This window comes from Ammodytes marinus, assembly GCF_949987685.1.
Source record: "Ammodytes marinus genome assembly, chromosome: 24".
In the NCBI taxonomy this organism is placed as follows: Eukaryota; Metazoa; Chordata; class Actinopteri; order Uranoscopiformes; family Ammodytidae; genus Ammodytes; species Ammodytes marinus.
In genome coordinates this window covers 6,396,594-6,414,856 of record NC_137228.1, presented here as the reverse complement: position 1 = coordinate 6,414,856, position 18,263 = coordinate 6,396,594, and the positions used below count along the sequence as shown (strand labels likewise).

The window sequence follows — 18,263 nt, the reverse complement described above, 5'->3', positions numbered from 1 at the left end:
TAAATGGTTAATTTGTTACTTTTGGAGAGAATAGAAAAATACACAAAATTCATTATCTGTAAGCCCCATTTTAAAATATTGTATTTATATTGTTTATTTTCCCATTAATTTTGTGATAATTTAATCATTTTGCACTAATTTATCCACAGTTATTTGAGTCCCATCTCATCAGAAGAAACAAAATAGGTTCTCCTTCATCCTCTTTCTCTTAGAGTTTTTTTTTTCTCCTGTTGAACAATACAGAACCACAGGTGTTAGGAATTTCTCTCCATCTTGGACGGACGACCTGTCATATCATTCTTCAATGTGGCTGTTCTGACTCTTCAGTGTGTGTGTCAATGGGGCCGTTGCATGTGAATGGCTGAGGCCCAGACTAACACGCAGGACTCCCAGGCCAGTGTCTCCTGTCCTTAAGTGGAGCTGTGCCGTATCATTAACAACGTATCATTCAAATGTGTTGTTCAGCCATGTCTGAAAGATCTCCACTTCTGTCTGTGCACATAAACCTGCGTCTGTGCGGCTGCCTTGAATCGGCTAGTGAAATATGTGCATGGTTATTATGCAGTAAATGTGTAGAAGACTTTTTATGTTTAGTTTGTATGTCTACAATCTTCCTATTCCTCCCTGACCCTCATTCCGTCTGTCTGGTTCCCTCACCCCAGGCGGACGAGCGCTACCGTAAGAACATCCAGGGCTCCCCTCAGACCGCCCCTCCTCCCAAGCTGCCCCCTCTGCCTCCCCGCTCCTCTGAACCCTTCTCCAACGGGGGCCCGTCCTCCGAGGCTGCCGCCATGCAACGGCCCATGGAGCCCCAGGTAACTCCTCCTTCTCCCTAGCCCTTTCCTCATCCTCTCTTCAGCCCCCCTCACTGCTGGCTAGGTTTGTCAAAGTGCTGCTTTACTTTTTGGACCGAGAAATGTTTCAGTTTGTATATGATTACCAGGGGAGTAACGGTACACAAAAGTCACAGTTCAGTATGTACCTCGGTTTTGAAGTCACGGTTCGGTTCTGTACGGTGCGGTCCTCAGTTAAGAGGAAAAATGAAAAAAAAAAAAAAAACTGCATTAACTACAATTGCAGCTTATTCGTCTTTTTCGATACGAATATGTGTATTGTTACACCCCTAATGATTACCCATCCACTGTTGGAACCATGTCTTAGTCTAATATCTTCTCTTCTCTGTGTTTTGAATTCAACATTTGAATAGCACAAAACAATTGCTACTTTTTGGATGGATCTTACCTCTTTGGATGATATCCGCTGGTATCTCACAATCGTGGATAAATCACTCTAAAATGATCTAAATGGATAAAAGAGAGAGAGAAACTGTTATTGTGTGTAAAAGTTGAACTGTTGCTTCAAGCTTTTTACCTTTGTCAAATACCAAAGAATGCATAAGATGTGCAATCTTTTCGCCTATAACACAGACACATCCTTATTGTATTGTCTGGGACCAGTTTCTTTTAAACCTGGCGTGCCCCTAGAGATTTTAAAATGGCCACCATGGAGGAATATGTGTGTTTCATCAGTCGCTTGAATAAGAAACAAAGCAATGGTTTTCTGAAGATACTCCAATCTTCATCTTAAAGGAATAGTTCCAACACCATTTATTTGTATATTAAGCCAGCATCCTTTTCATTTGGCTTAGAGCGTAAAGAACGAAAACAGGAAGACAGCTAGACTGACTCTGTCCTAAGGTAACACAGTTTGCCTAGCAGCACCTCTGTAGTTCACTAATTAACATGTTATATAGGCTTTGGGTTTTGCACACGGTTTTAAAACGACAACGAGTAGTTTCAAATTCAAATGGAATGATTTGAGATCGATCTTCCCTTACTATTACACTTCAAGCATTTGCTTCAATCTGAGTGAAACACATCATCACTTCCTCTTTGTCTGCGGAATGCTTGCCTAAACCTGAGCACATGTATGTGAAACAAGCCACCACACATCTTCCCTCATGTCTCACTGTGTTGTCTGCTTGTTTCACCTCCCTCCTACCCCTCCCTCCCTCCCTCCCTCCCTCCCTACCTCCCTCCCCTCATCCCCCCCTCAAAGGTCCAGTGGTCCCACCTGGCTGCTCTAAAAAGCAGCAGCAGCGCCGCCCCCTCCTCTTCTCCTCCTCCTCCTCCTCTTCCTCCCGTCCCGCCCGTTGTCTCGCGCTCCCAGGACCCCCTCCTCCTCCTCCATCAACACCCATCGCCCGCACGCACAGACCCCCCGACCCAAGCTCCCCTACAGCTCCATACTAAGCAAGGCAGCGAGGAGGTCCCGCCAAAGGTAAAGGTCCCTCCCAACCCACCGTCTGTCCACCTCACCTCAAATCCCTTTCCTGACTCTCCTCTCCCTTATTCACCTTCTCCCTCTCATGGCAATCACTTTAAAGGAATAGTTCACTTTTTATTTGTAGCTTTTTGCCTCACGCATTGTAAAAAGAACGCTTTCCTTCGCCTTGTTTTGAACTCTGTGAGTGATGCAACAATCTAAAAATAAAACAATTAATTTAACTATTCCTTCAACTGCAACCTGTGGGTTAGTGTGTGCTTTGCTGTTTCATTCTTCAACATCAACATAGAATAGTGTTGTGAAACACGACTACAATAAGTCCTATTGAAACTACACCAGGATTCTTTTCATTTCTAGGACTACACAATGACAGTAAGGGGGTTTTGGATATTCAGAAAACTGATTTCAGGGAGGTTCTGCGGCTTCTGCCTTTGAAAGGTGTTCTACTGCTGGTTTTTGATACATACTGTACATCCTGTCAAAGAAATTGTACCGGTTGTCCAAACTCATGCCAGAATAAATTTACATCAGTTCTCTTGGTTTTGTATTTTAAACTTACAATTTAATTCAAAATGTCTAATAGCTAAAACAAATTTATTGAACCAACTACACTTTCTTTTTTGTCACAATTTCATTTGTGTTGATCATTTACACACATGAGTTAGAGGCTTAAGGGTACAGACGTGTATAAAATCGGCTATTTTTCCATAGGGAACCATTGGTTTACGCGCGTACATGGCGTGTAGATGCGTCACTCGCGCTAAAGCAACGTTTTAGCCGCGTATATACGCACCTACGCAGCTACGCGCGGAGTTCAAAAAATTGAACTTTTTACGCTCCTACGCGTGACGATTAGCCGCGTTGGCCAATCAGCGTTGGGCTTGACCCGACGTCACATACATTGGCACAGTCGGAGAACAGTGTACACAGAGGCTGATGAGAGACACCGAGGAGGAAAATGTATTGCAGGCAGCCGAGCCGGTGCTGTATGACAGCAGCTCGGGAATAGAAGACGTGGGGAGAGTAACCGGCTAGCACCTCATATTATGAACCCAAACATGACGGCTATGTCCGGGGGACTTTCACAACAAGTACAGCGAAGCACCGGTGTTGATCTACGCTAGCCACGGTCCCCTGTCACAGCCAGGTAGGGTAATGTTGGCTACTTGGCTTTATGTTGTGCCGCCGTGCACCGATGCTGCTGTAACTGTGTTTGTTATGTAGCTGCGTTGAATATGCAATGCTGTTTTAATGCTAGGCTATTTGTGCTGTTCAGTTTGTCTTTTGGCACAGTTGTTGGCCGTGTTGTTGTTGTTTTTGTGCGGACATGCACGCTGTTGTGTCGGGTCGGGTCTGATCGCAGCCATGGTTAATTAGGGGAAATACAATATCGGGAGGGAGACTACGCACGTTACGCGCGTAGAACCATTTTTGACACAAAATGATCAAGCAACATTTTAGCTGCGTTACGCACGTAAATCTTACGCGGGTAACGCGTGTAGTGTGTTCGCACCTTTTAGGATGGCTTGACAAAGAAGCTGTGTGTGTGTACTGTTACCCTGCAACTGTGGTTCCTTAACGCATCATTTATCTTGAAATAGCTGCCACTGTGTGAGGAGGACCTTTTTAAATATGTATTTTCCCCCTCAGGTCCCAGTGAGGACAACATCCAGGTCTCCAGTGTTGTCGCGCCGAGAGTCCCCCCTGCCATCGCAGCCCGGCATCCAGGCCGGACAGAGGAGCGCTGGAGGGTCAGTGCACAGACCTCCACATATGAAAATACATTTTCCTTTGAGGCACACATCAAAACTGTTTTTACCCTGCATTCGGATCTAGTAGACATCCGGTGATCTGGCCACAAGAATCAGGACTTCCTAAATCTTTTTTTCTACCATACTAATTAGTAGATAGTATGGGTATTGGAATGCAGCCTTAACTATAATCTAAAGGCATACTTCTTCCACTGTGCTTGTTAACATGGCTGTGTTCTGTGTGGCAGCAGCGTGGAGCAGCGCCCCCTGTGGGACCGTGTGGAGAAGCTCCAGCCCCGTCCGGGCAGCGGCAGCTCTTCCGGCTCTAACTCCAGCTCCCAGGCCAGCCCCGGGGACCGCTTCAGGCCACGCTGTGAGTCCCCTGGTACTGTACTCGGCCACATTCCACTACCTCTACTAACTGTGCTCATCCATACATTCATTCACACTCATGATAACTATAATCACACTCATTACAAGTCATTACAGGTGCGATTCTGGAGAATGCTTGTTATCAAAATTTTGTAAAAATCAGTGAATATTTCCTCACGATCCACTACCTGTACAATACTGTGTGTGTATAAACACTGCATTTTTTTTTCAGTGCACACACACATTACGGACAGGTAGCGTATCATGAGGAAAACAAGATTTTTGATAACACGCTTTCCCCAGAATTGCTGACTCCACCCATTATAACTATAAATCACACCTTTCCAAGTCATTACTATGCTCCAATGGGTTCTCTGCTGTCTTCATTCAGTCAGGCACTCCCCTGCCCTGCCACTCACTAACCCTACTTCCCTTTTGTTCCACTCCAAGCTTCCTCCAAATCTGAAGGATCTCCTCTCCAGCGGCCCGATAATGTTCCCAAAAAACAAGAGGAAAAGAACCAGGCGCGGCCCACTCGACCAGCTGTAAGTCCACCATCACTCAAGTGCTGGTTAAAACCTGTTTGATGCTGAATAGCTGAAAAACTGTTCCCCTTTGTTTCCGCTTGTGTTTTTTCCTCTATATCCAATGGTTGGTGGGAACCTCTTAGGCTGATGTGGTAAGCCTATGGAATGAGATGACATACACCTACCTATGCTATGCTATGCTATGCTTGCACCATCGTCTCACTCATTGCATTAGATGATAAAATAACTTTCTCCTTTGTGAAGACTAATTTTAAAAGTGGAGTCAGCGATTCTGGAGAACGCTTGTCAAAATCACTTTTTTGTCAATCTGTAAATATCTCCCCCGCGATCCGCTACCTATCACATCCTAGGCTTTCAGGAAATCCACTGTAAACGGGTATGTAAACAAAAGTTGGCCACCGTGGATAGCAACATACCAGTTTACAGAGCCTAGGCTGTGTATGAACACTGAATCTTTTTTTCAGCACACACACAGTATGTGCAGGTAGCAGATCGTAAGGGATATCCACTGATTTTGAAAGCAAGCATTCTCCAGAATTCCTAATTCTTTCTAGTCCTGTCATTGGTTCCAACCCTCTTGCCTGTGATATGATTGCCTCCTGCTGGAATCTTTCCCCGTGCCTGCACAGTTCTGTCTCACACTATTGCTCGTCATTGACAAAACGTTTTGCACATGGCACTTTAAGGGTTAACCCTCTACAGCAAGCTTCCTGAGCCTGGATTTGAATGTGACCACATATGAATGCAAAACACAAACCTCTTCTTTCCTTGTACAGAATTGTTCCTAATCCCACCTGGCTTTTGTTGTTATGATAAACTGTAGCTTGTTTTCTTTAGGGGAAGTATCCCTCCTCACTGACCTCATACAAGATTACTTTATTAAGACTCTGCAATGTGAGTGTCACAATACATGGACTCTAGAGGGGACAGGACAACATTAAAACATACAAAATACACCTCAGAGACAGAATATAGCAGCAAATAAGCCCTCTATCACCAAGGCAAAGTGCTTCCACTTGCTGCCGAAAATTCCGCCTGAAGTACAGGTCTTTTGTTACAGAAACGTTCATTCCTGGGCTAAAAAATATACAACCTTTTTCTTCTACTTAAAGTGTCTACGAGGAACTTTGAGTGTGTTCATTCTAGCGACCCCTTTGGACAAAATGCCAGCTGTTGTTCCTGGGTTGAGCGCACTCGGACAAAAGCATTAAGAAAAACTATTTGAAAATAGTTCTTTGCACTGATGGTCTCGCTTGCTCGTTTGATGTAATCTATGACCATCAGAGGAAAAATTTGACTTTTTAAGAAATATTTCAAAGTTCCTCGTATCTACTTTAACGCACCCATTGATTTGAGGCTGTAGATAAGTTGAGGAGGGATGCACCTTTCCTATGTAAATGTAAGTATGGCATGACTCTCTTAAGAACTTTCTCATTGTTCCCTTTAGGACCTGACAGCTCTGGCCAAAGAGCTGCGTGCTGTAGAAGACGTGAGGCCTCCACACAAGGTGACAGACTACTCTTCCTCCAGCGAGGACTCAGGCACCACTGATGAAGAGGACGATGAAGAGGTGGACCAGGAGGCCGGAGAGGAGTCCACCTCTGGAGCTGAGGACTCCAGGGCTGGGTAGGTCCACCTGGAATCATGATCCTGTCACTTAGGGCTGCACAATACATTGTCAATGTATCATAATAAATTATAGCCTAGTCCATGTGCCAAGCATTCACGCTTTGCAATGTAAATATAGGGCATACCACTCCAATGCCCGCCCCCCCCCCATGTAGAAACTAGTGGCTAAGGTGGGATACGCGTGGATAAAGCTTTTTGATTATGTGTTAGGTAGGATTTGCATGAAGACTAGCAAGTGTGTTTCACCACAAACAACGATGTCCACCAAACAATGAGGTCACACTAAACTGATGTGCTTTGTTACGCCTGGCCTATGGCTAATAATATGCATAGGCTTCTTACTGTCTCTGTTACACTGTATATTTCACTTTAATTGTCGCAAGTGATACTGTCATCATCTCAATATTCAACAATGTCATTGCATATGGCATATTTTCCTGATATCGTGCAGCCCTACTGTCAGTGTAGTTTCAGTGTTTCCCCCTGTTTGTTGCATTCATCTTTCTCTGTAAGAAACGCTAAAGTAATTTCTTTTGAATTTCATATTTAAATGTAAATCCCAACAAGACACATGATATTAAAGGCATTAGACGATTGTGCACTGTCAGACCCCATCCGTGTTGCATGGCTTTTTTTCTCTGCATGACTGTTAACACTGGTCTGGTTACGGACGTCAGATTTCTCCATGGCTTCCGCAGGAGGATGAGTAACGGGGAGACGGAGTCGGCAAAGACCATGCTGGTGGGAGACTCTGAGAGTGAGCACGGCATGACGCCCTCCAAGGATGGAACGCTGGTCATCAGACAGGTGAGACAAAGTGAAGAAACGGACTGTATGAGATGACTAAGCTCTTTGTTTAAAGGTGCACTATGTTACTATGGATGTGTAGGAGAAAGGAGAAATGTCTAAGGTGTATTCTATTAACTGAATAAACAAACTTTCCTCAAGTGAAAATTGGATCCCTGGAACACTGTTTGAAGTAAGAAAGCTACCTGAAAAGCAGCAGGGCACACAGTTTTCTTTACCAACGTATTATAGTGTTATATTTGGTTCCAGGTGCCTCCCAAAAAAAAAAAGTTTTGTGATTATATAATTATTCAATCCGAAGAATTAAAGCTAACTGTAGGTTCTGCAAATGTTAAAAAAAAAATACCCTCCCTTGAAACTGTATAGTGCACCTTTAACATTAAGAGAAGTAATGTGAAGTAAAAAGCTATATTCTGCTTATAACGTTGGTAGAAAATGTCCTTTTCCTACTTTTGTTCAGTCCACTCATTTTCCAGCATTCGTGGCCATTTGTACTGTAGACTTGCTGCGTCACATTTCATATTAGCGGATGGTTATTCTAATAAGTCGGATAGTTTTAGTTGACATTAAATGCAACATTCGCGGCTGAACCAGAATCAGTTTAGTTGTTCTCTCCAAAGATGAATTCAAGGCGAGACACTGCAGGTCAACAGATTAACAATAAAACTCATGTTTAGATATTGTCATAGATGGTTGTATAAGACAAATAAAGGGACGTAAAAAGACAAGGTTTAGTTAAATACACTCCTCAATGTACATTTTGGACCTTTTGATTTATACTAGTATAAAAGAAGACATTTAATGGAATTGATTGAAAAAACAAAGTGTTTGCCTTGCGTATCTTAGATATACAGAACATAAACCCATCCAGCTGCCAAACACGGTACATGTCCTGCTTCCACTCCAGCCCAAGTGTTGCCTGTTCTTGCCTACAGAGCACCGCTGACATAAAGCGGCTGGTCATTCTCTCCTCCTCCACACCCTCGGCCGGCCCAGAGAAAAACGGTTTTGCCGGTCGCATACACCATCTACCCGACCTTATCCAGCAGAGCCATCACTCCCCTTCCCCTCCCTCCGCCATCCCTCCCTCCTCCTCTTCCACCTCCCTCCCCCCATCATCTAGCCATCATGCCAGTCCTGCCATGTCCCCACAGAACCCCCTGGACCAGTTCACTGCCATATTAGAGGTATGTCACCCCCTCTCATCCACCCTGAGACAAACAACCAAGGAACGGATGGACTTGAGTACACAGGCTTAGATATTGCAGTGAGCAGATTTTGATCAAATAACAATGGTTTGTTATCAAGTTTAGAGGTTTTTTTTAGTTAAAGGTGGAGCCAGCGATTCCCGGAGGACGTTTGTTGTCAGAATCAGTCAATCATCTCCTCCCGATCCCCTACCTGTCCGTACTATATGTTTTCAGCTTAGACACAGCCGGTATGGACAGGTAGCGCATTGCGAGGAAATATTTAATAAAAGTGATTTTGACAACAAGGGTTCTCCAGAATCACTGACTCCACCTTATTGCATTTCCCACCTTAGAACATCTTTTATCTTTTTGTTTCATTGTTACTCGTTGTTTTTATATCACCTCCCTCTCCCTGGACGTGAAGCTAGGTTAAATACATTATTTGGAATGCTATGTTCACTATTTTATCGAATAATTTTTTTTATATTATTTACATAGCTACATCATTAGGCCTGTACATACTCGCCCTCCTGTCCTTGATTGTTGATCAGACCCTCTCCTCTTGTCTCCTCCCTGCTTTACTCTGGCTCTCCTCTGCCCTGGCTGACACCCTTCCCCTAACCTTACCATTCTCTCACTGCATCGCTAACACTGGCACCTCCTGGTGGTAGGACATGGTCACAGCATGGTGGAAACTCAACCTGAGCTGCTTGGGATGAACCACCAATAACCGAATCACGTCTTTGCAGTACACGGCATCATAACCACTTTGAATGATCTTAACAGTGTTGGGTGATGATGGCATGCCTGGTGTGATGGTAGTGGTGAAATGGGACAACAAATTATTTGTGTGCATTCAATTTTTAATGTTGCTTATAGAAGATTACTGCCCCCTTTTTTGCAGTTTCTCACAATCAACGTGCCTTTTGGGTGGTGGAACTAGGATCCTCCTCTGCCTAATTAGAAGCAGCTTTTTTCCGCTAACACACACGTAACACATGCGGTTTTTCCTCTCTAGCATTTTTGTACTTGTTTGCTCCAAAAGAACTAACATAACTGCTGTCTTCCTTTTTCTCTTTTGATTTGTTATGAACCTGATTTTCGGTGCCAACTCCGTATTTCTTGTTTGTGTAATAAAAATGTAGTTTGAGCACATTTATGAGGCCCCCCAAAGATAAAACATATGTTTAGAACTGTCTGTTGATTGCTAATGTAGTCCAAACAATAGTCTGTTTTATAACTTACAAATCTGTGTAATAAATCCTAAGTCATGGTTTGGACTAAAGAGGTAAAAGCCTGGCCCAGCTATGTAATTTTCTCATCTAACATCAATTGCCATTGTTTTTTTTTAATGCATGTTAAGCAAAAGCTAAAAAGCTCCCTTGTTTTCTCAAATCTCTCTCAGTCCCAGTCGGAAAGCAACTCCATCTCCAAACACAAGTCTTCCTCTTCCTCTTCCTTCACTCCGTTCATCGACCCTCGTCTTCTCCAGATCTCTCCATCCAGCGGCAGCTTGCTCAACAACATGGGTAGGTCAACAATTTACAGAGCAAACGGAGGCTCAGTGATTTTAAACATTGATAAAAAAATAGAAGGATAAAAAATGGTCTGGAACGCTTCTGGTATCCTTTTAACCCACCTAAAAAAAAGTAATAAAAACATAAAAAATCCAGGCACTCAAGGTCAGTTACAAAAATAAAAAGGCCGTTTTTATTTCATTTGGCAAGACATTAAGAGTACAGCAAGGCTCACTCCCCCTATTACTTTTTGAACCAACCTTAAGGGCCTGGATTTGGATTGGGAATTTTTATGATTTTTTCTTTTTTTTAATCATAACTCTTCCTCCTCTCCCTTAAAGTTATTGGCTGTGTTGGAAAAACCCTACTAACGTCCTACTCATACACATCAATTGAGTCAACGTCAATTTGAGTATGTAGTGGTTGTGTATGCGAGTTTGTGAAGGTGAGAAATGACCGGATGAGTACTTACTTCCGGGAAGATTTTGTGTATGGATCGATAGGTTACTTTTCCTGTGTCCTTTTGTGTCTTTTCAAACGACACAATTTTTTTTTAAATTAAATTCTTTATTGCTTCTGTATACTTCAGTTGACCATATGTAGTATATATGCATGTTGGGTATGTAGGAGGGAGGACGTTAGTAGGCCATTTTAACACAGACATTATGATGAAAACATAAGCTGAGGTGATCACTGTTAGATAACCACATTGGCACATTTTTATTTACAAAGCCTTGACCGGGAAGCTTCCTCGTTATTTAGCAGAAATGCTGCAAATTTCAGATGGGCTTTATCAGACCCGCTCCACTGACATGCTTATGCTTTATGTCCCACAAGCCCGGTCTGAGCTGGGAAAGACAGCTTTTAGCTTCAGTGCCCCCGACTCCTGGAACAACTTAAAGCAAAAAATTACTTAATACCTTCATATCCTTTAACCAATTCAAACTAACCAATTCAAACAAACTATCTTAAATCTGCCAAACTCTACCTGTAACTGTTTTAATTAGGCTATATTGTACTTTCACCCATTTCATTTTAATTGCTGCCACTCTTGACCACTGTGTAAATGTTTCAATTGTTTTTTCTCTTCACCTGTTGTTGTGCATTTGATGTATTTGCATTGAATATTCTGTATGTATTGTTGTTTTTCCTTTGAATTTGTTTTGAACGCGACGTCATTGTAAATGAGGGTCACCCCTCAATTGGTCCCTCAAGGATAAATAAAAGTTAAATTAAATGAAACCTCCCCCCCTGTGTAGAGGGGGGCCTCTTTGCAGCAGCCTTTGGGCCGGACGGACGGCTGGCCGACCCGCTGCTGAGGGCCGACCCGTCCCGCAAAGGCTCGGTGGTCAACGTCAACCCGGTGAACACGCGCCCGCCCAGCGACACGCCAGAGATCCGCAAATACAAGAAGAGGTTCAACTCTGAGATCCTGTGTGCAGCACTGTGGGGTGAGTGGAGCAGCTGTCAGTAGAGGGGCGGCTCCTTCTTATTTCCATAGATGTAGAATAAGAAGGACGGCAAGTTTTAAAATGGCGTCCTATTCATTTCTACCCAAAGCTGCTCAGTGTAGTGCTTGGTGCGATTTGAAGCTGTTACTTCCTGGTTTTATCCATTTTTGTACATGATTTTAAGATAATTATGAGCTTGGGATTGATATCCAGAATCATTTTTGGGAGACAGAATCGTTTCCCCATTTCCATTAAAGTGAATGGCGGGATCAACAACTGGGCCCAAAGACAGGCAAAAGCCCAATGTTGCATAGCAAAATGTCGCTGATCCTGAAGGCTTAGTTATTTTTTATTATTGTATCCTAGTAAGCGTTCATCTTCCACTCACTCTGGGTGTGTCCTTTCTATTTGTGTCCAGGAGTGAACCTGCTGGTGGGGACAGAGAGCGGTCTGATGCTGCTGGACCGTAGTGGACAGGGGAAGGTTTACCCTCTGATCAACAGGCGACGCATCCAACAGATGGACGTCCTGGAGGGCCTCAATGTCCTGGTCACTATATCAGGTACAGTACATGTGTTGTCTATGGCTACTGGACACAGATAGTGGGTTTTGTGACTTGTTTGCAATCATGTAGAAATGGAGATAGACTATTGAAAGTTGCTGTCACTTTCTAGAACCATATTTAAATATCTTTGGGAGAAATATATTGCCACAGTGCATGATTGTCCACCGTGTAGAATGTGTGTCTTCCTACTTAAACCACCTTCTTTTGAATTGTATTATAAAATGCTTGAATGTGGAAGTGTGATGTCCTGTCTGTCACACTCACTCACATTCCCTTCATTCAAACTGCGCCCCCTGCAGGTAAAAAGAACAAGCTGCGGGTGTATTACCTGTCGTGGCTGAGGAACAAGATTTTGCACAACGACCCCGAGGTGGAGAAGAAGCAGGGCTGGGTCAACGTGGGCGAACTGGAGGGTTGCGTCCACTACAAAGTCGGTATGTTTTCCCCCAATGAAAAGATTGGAACCTCAAAGGCATAACACACACACATACAGGGTTTGATACATACTGTAGCTCTACTTTAAGAACTAGTGAGCCACTTCTAATGAGCCACACTTTTCATTCCAGTGAAGTATGAGAGGATCAAGTTCTTGGTGCTGGCCTTGAAGAACGCGGTGGAGGTGTACGCCTGGGCGCCCAAACCCTACCACAAGTTCATGGCCTTTAAGGTTAGTAGACATGGTGCCAGGGTGGATCAAGATCACAAATCATTCAAGTATAAAGACACCTTCCAATGTTAGGTGTTTTTTTTTATAATAGTTTTTTTATTATTTGCACTATTTCAAATGTAAAGAATGAAAAAAAAAATAATAATAATAATACTGTACAGTCAAAAAACCCAGACATTTTAAAATGTCATTACGTTAATGTTTCCAGTTATGTCTTTATAAGTTGACCGGACTAACTGCTTTCTCCCTGCTTGGCTCCAGTCGTTTGGTGACCTGGTGCACAGGCCTCTGCTAGTGGACCTGACGGTGGAGGAGGGTCAGAGGTTGAAGGTCATCTACGGCTCCTGCTCAGGCTTCCATGCTGTGGATGTGGACTCTGGTGCCGTGTACGACATCTACCTGCCCACACATGTGAGTACAAACACATAGTCGGTGGTATGGTGATAAATGAATGCCTTAAAAGTGTGTGTCCGTGTCCAGCAGCAACACCAAAGCCTGTGTTTGCAGATGCTATCAAAGTGATGACAGGACTGTAAATGATGGAAGCCTAATGTGTCAAATAAAAAGAACCGGTCAAAAAAGGACAAAGCTATTTAGACGCTCATACTCGATATGTGTCACGTGACAGCCTCTTCTCAGAACGGATCATTAGAAAGAAAAGATGGCCGACGCAAACAAGTTGACCCCCCCCCCCCCCAAGAAAATCATCATTGTGTCTAGAATCTTAAATATAGGAATGCTACTTAAAATACCTTACAAGTAAATGACTTAGTGATTTTGTTTGTTTCCTTTGTTTGGAACGTAGGCATAGACTGTATAAGAACGTAGGTTGTAATGAGCTACGTTGTGATGTGTTCAGGTGCTGTTCTGTAAAAATGTGTATTTGGCAAAGATAACTTGATTGTGATTAGTTCAATATAATCTTGTAAAATGTAGTTTCAGGTGAGAAACTCAAACAAGTAGGCTACAGTTGAAGTAGAAATAGGTTTTACCCGACGGTAATACCATGTACTGGGGTAGAATTAAGGGGAGATAAATATTGTATACCACCCAATCCTAGAATGATCCTAACTAATCACTACCACTTCCCTGTCCTCGCTCAGATCCAGACCAGCATCCAGTGCCATGCCATCATCATCCTGCCCAACACAGACGGCATCGAGCTGCTGGTGTGCTACGAGGACGAGGGCGTCTACGTCAACACCTACGGCCGCATCACCAAGGACGTGGTGCTGCAGTGGGGGGAAATGCCAACTTCAGTGGGTCAGTCAAAACCACAAGACACAGTATGGTGGCTTTTCTGGAGAACCCTTGGTGACAAAATCACTGAATATTTCTTAACGATCCTCTACCTGTCTGTACTGTGGGTGCTAAAAATACATCCAATGTTATAACGCAGCTCTTTAAACGGGCATGTTGCTAGCTACTGTGGGCCCTTTAATTTATTTTTTTATTTTTATTTTTTTACATACCCTTAGTTTACACACAGATTTACAGAGCCTAGGCTGTGTATTATTATGGATATTTTTCAGCGTACACAGTACGGCCTGATAGCGGACCGTAAGGAGATATTCCCAGGGTGATTCTGACAACAAGCATTCTCCAGATTCGCTGACTCCACGTTCAAATTGTGGTCCTCAAACAGTCAGCATTTCTTAATACTGCCTTGTGTTGTGTGTGTGTGTGTGTCTGTGTGTGTGTGTGAGCAGCCTACATTAGGTCAAACCAGATCATGGGCTGGGGTGAAAAGGCCATAGAAATCCGCTCAGTGGAGACGGGACACCTGGACGGAGTCTTCATGCACAAGAGGGCCCAGAGACTCAAGTTCCTTTGTGAAAGGAATGACAAGGTGAAGACAGACACATTCACTTTCTTTTTCCCGCGTCCAACTACCTATACAAGCAGATAGAAATAAAATAAATAAAAGATATATATAAATCCTTTCTAACTGCATTTCTACAGCTCCGGAAAAAATTAAGAGACCACTCCAAATTTTCAGTGTCTCTTGTTTTATTCTTTAGAGACATATGTTTGAGTAAAATGAACATTTAGATTTTATAATATTAACTACTGACTAAATTTCTACCTAATTCACAATAAAAAATATTGTCATTAAGGGCATTTTTAATAAGTTATGTAGCGATCAGATCACTGTAACGAAGGCCGGAGCCAATATGGTTCGCGCTCTATCCACTACGCCACCAGAGCGCCCCGAGATGAAGATTTAAGAAAAATCCAGACCGGTCTCTTAATTTTTTCCGGGGCTGTATATGCATGTTATCCTGGGTAATATTACACTGCCATCATACCTGACCATTTCAAGTACTAAGCAAACACTTTGCTTTGTGTCTTTCAAGGAATCTTATAAATTGTCCCTACATACTCTGAAGAAACTCTATTTTCCTCTTTGCCAGTTTTTCCCTAGCTAAACAGTAACAGAGACTTTTAGACCAGTGACTAACTGTTGGAATATCTGTGCTAACTGCAATACAGTGTTTGTCTCTGAATCTTTATTAAAGGCCTACTTCACCAGTGGGAATATGAAGGTGTATTGAACTCTGAGATCCTATGCAGTATAAATGTGCAACATTTTTAGAAATCAGTTCATCCTAGCCTGAGAAAAATCAGAAAGAGTGTTTTATGGTCTCACTGTCTAACCCTAAAGGTTTGCCCAGTTGTGATGACATGCAAAACAAGCTGCCTCGAGCTGATGTGTGTTTGCCTGTGTGTCTTCAGGTCTTCTTTGCCTCTGTGCGCCAAGGCGGAGCCAGCCAGGTGTACTTCATGACACTGGGACGCACCTCCCTCATGAGCTGGTAGAGGCCTATTCTGACATGACGACCACCACACCTACGCAGAGACCAACACATGACCATTGTGACTACGACCAACGACCAAGACATAGAAGAAGAAAGAGAGCAGCCATGAGCGTGAACCTATAGGAGTGACATCAGCTCCCTCTTGCTTGCTCAGGCGTAACAAACAACAGATTGAACTGAACTCACCGATAAGTAGCCAGGGATGGGTGTGTGTTTTGGGGGCCTGGGGTGGGGTGCGTTGACACAGGTCCACCATGTGTACTAGAAAACTATATTTCAACAACAGAAGCACCCACCAGCGTCCATGTTTTTTGTTCTCACCCCGTCCCTTTGCTACTCAAACTTTGAGCCGACGAATCCCTTCCTGCAGGAATATGCGGGGATCCGTTGCCTGTTGACTGGTTAAAAAAATCTATATGTGTCATAGTAAAAACTTTTGCATCTCGTACGTGAGCGAAAACGGAAAAAAAAACACTTGAGCATGTGAATTGGTGAACGACCGACAAAGTGTGTTTGTCTGAAGGGGACGGTGAGAAGCTAACCGCGGCTATCGCTGTATGAAAAGGAGGGGTAAACTGTACGCACCGTTTTGGTAGCTGTGTTTTTAGTCTGGGGTCCCGTTCAGGTACAAATGAACTCCTTATTTCCCCACCACGGTAGATTTCCACGTCAAGCATGTCTTTTTAACACTATATCCTCACAGCCACACTTCTCCCTCCCATCAACCCCGCTTGACATGCAAATCTGCCTCTGTGTCTTCACTTCTTTTGCCTTCTCCTACTTTAAAGTGAAGATTCTTTTAAGGGACCTTCTTTAAATACAGGGTACTGGATATCAGCTTGTACATAATAACTACACCAACCTTGTCTTTCACAGACTTTTACCACATTGCCTCACGTGCTGTAGGTTATGTCAGTCAGAGGTTAGCCCCGTTTATGACGGCATGTCGCCCCCCCCACCCCATACTTTTGTATATTTTGTATGTGACTCGCTGCACATAAGTAAGTAAAGCATAACAAAGCCGGACACACCTATAGTTATGTTTTAAAGGAGAATTCCACCCTGTTCTTTATCCCCCAAAAAGAAAAATCATGGTGAAGCATTGCAATACTTCGTCTTCAAGTCTGCATACACTCTACTGGAAAAATATATATAAAAATAATAAAAACACACCACCAAGGCCGCACACGTACCCTGAAATGTGACACACATTGCCATATACCTTGTTTGTTTGGGGTCATTCTTCAGGGTGGATTTTTTTTCCCCCTTTCACATCAGCCATAACGTAGGACTAGGATAAACTGTGAATTAGACATGCAGCATTATAAGGTGGCCATTAAGGTAGCATGGAGGCGGGCATTAAGGGAATGGGAGGCAGTAGTAGATCTAGAGGGCTGGGAATTAAACTTTGAACGGCACACTCCACAACAACGACTTAGCTTAACATTTGCTTTAGAAGGGCCTCCAGCTGGATTCAATATTGGAGCCATTTTTCTGAGGTTTTTGGGCCCTCAGACAGGCGCTTAGTTTGTTTTCTCAATCCATTGTGGGTTTGAAGAGACTCATCCACTACTCTTAACTGGATCATTATTCCATCCTAGAATAGCTTTTTATGTCTTTAGTTTACTTCTCTTCCGTTCTCATCTTCTTAATACCGATTGACCATATGTAATAAGTTTTGTCATTTCATTTTAGACAGCATCATGCCACTGTTAAAACTGTAGAATCCATCCTAAAATGATGTGCGCATGTATGAATGAGAACTCAATAAAAAAGGACTCAATCCTGCTCTTAGCTTGGCGGGCAGGCGGTGCATTCACTGTCCCCCCCGACAACAGAGCATTGGAACACGGCAGTGAGATGCTTTCAATATCCGATAATCTATTGGAAAAAAAGGCAAAGAGGACGTAATGTCACACGTTCTATTAGCAGTGTTAACGAAACCACTTCGGACGGCGGGCGCCAAATAAGCGGCATATTTTAAAACTCTGACTTAGTTTTTAGTCTTGTTTCAGCAATTTTTATTATGTAACCCTTCAGATAAGTAACGCGACTGCAGTGGTTTTTAAATTGTAATGCACACCTTACGTTGAAAATGTTTACAGAAGCAATTGTCTCTTTTTTGTCTCTTTTTTTTTTCTTTTTTTTTTTTTTAAACCAATGTGCATCGATATGAATATTTATGGTTTATTTTGAGGGCAGTTTCTCCCCCCACCCCCCTGTTTTGTATTTTGTATTATCCCCTTTTTGTACTATCATTTAGACGTTTGTTTGTGTACAGGAATAACCAACTATTTGCTCTCATCATGATTTTTACACGCGTCTCTCTCGAGTATGAATTCACCGTCTCCTCTGCATAGTGCACAGTGTAGCGAACCCTGGCTGTGGTGGCGTGGATCAAATGTTTTCTACCACGCAGCCGGTGCCAGGTGACATGTCCCCCCCCCCAATAACGTCTCTCTGCCATGCCTCTAATTTATGTCCTCTCTGTGTGTGTGTACTATGGGAATTATTGTATTTTCCTGATGGTCTGTTTTTTTTTTCGTTTTTTTTTTTCATTGAATAAAATCAGAAGTAATTTACAGTGTGGTGTCAGTCTTTTTGATAGAACTATAACTATGCCATGTGTTTAGAGATACATCTATGATTAATGGGAAAGTA

The 18,263-nt window shown here is 43.0% G+C and overlaps 1 protein-coding gene across 13 annotated transcripts in view; it reads left to right on the top strand.

Moving 5' to 3' along the window:
• The window catches only part of LOC307269814 (mitogen-activated protein kinase kinase kinase kinase 4-like), a 44,674-nt gene extending 26,490 nt beyond the window's left edge, over window positions 1-18,184 (top strand). For 2 of the 13 annotated variants that reach the window (XM_080052869.1, XM_080052873.1), the window contains 17 exons: window positions 663-815; window positions 2,059-2,280; window positions 3,937-4,037; window positions 4,286-4,410; window positions 4,860-4,954; window positions 6,405-6,583; window positions 7,285-7,393; window positions 8,329-8,580; window positions 9,989-10,112; window positions 11,360-11,551; window positions 11,970-12,113; window positions 12,416-12,550; window positions 12,683-12,783; window positions 13,045-13,194; window positions 13,887-14,046; window positions 14,493-14,632; window positions 15,520-18,184. In XM_080052869.1, coding sequence (XP_079908995.1) covers window positions 663-815; window positions 2,059-2,280; window positions 3,937-4,037; window positions 4,286-4,410; window positions 4,860-4,954; window positions 6,405-6,583; window positions 7,285-7,393; window positions 8,329-8,580; window positions 9,989-10,112; window positions 11,360-11,551; window positions 11,970-12,113; window positions 12,416-12,550; window positions 12,683-12,783; window positions 13,045-13,194; window positions 13,887-14,046; window positions 14,493-14,632; window positions 15,520-15,603 — 2,466 coding nt within the window. In that variant the 3' untranslated portion in view covers window positions 15,604-18,184. Of the gene's footprint in view, window positions 1-662; window positions 816-2,058; window positions 2,281-3,936; window positions 4,038-4,285; window positions 4,423-4,859; window positions 4,955-6,404; window positions 6,584-7,263; window positions 7,394-8,328; window positions 8,581-9,988; window positions 10,113-11,359; window positions 11,552-11,969; window positions 12,114-12,415; window positions 12,551-12,682; window positions 12,784-13,044; window positions 13,195-13,886; window positions 14,047-14,492; window positions 14,633-15,519 lie in introns of all 13 variants that reach the window. The other 11 variants (XM_080052868.1, XM_080052872.1, XM_080052866.1 and 8 more) reach the window with 9 other exon arrangements.
• Window positions 18,185-18,263: the final 79 nt, after the last annotated feature.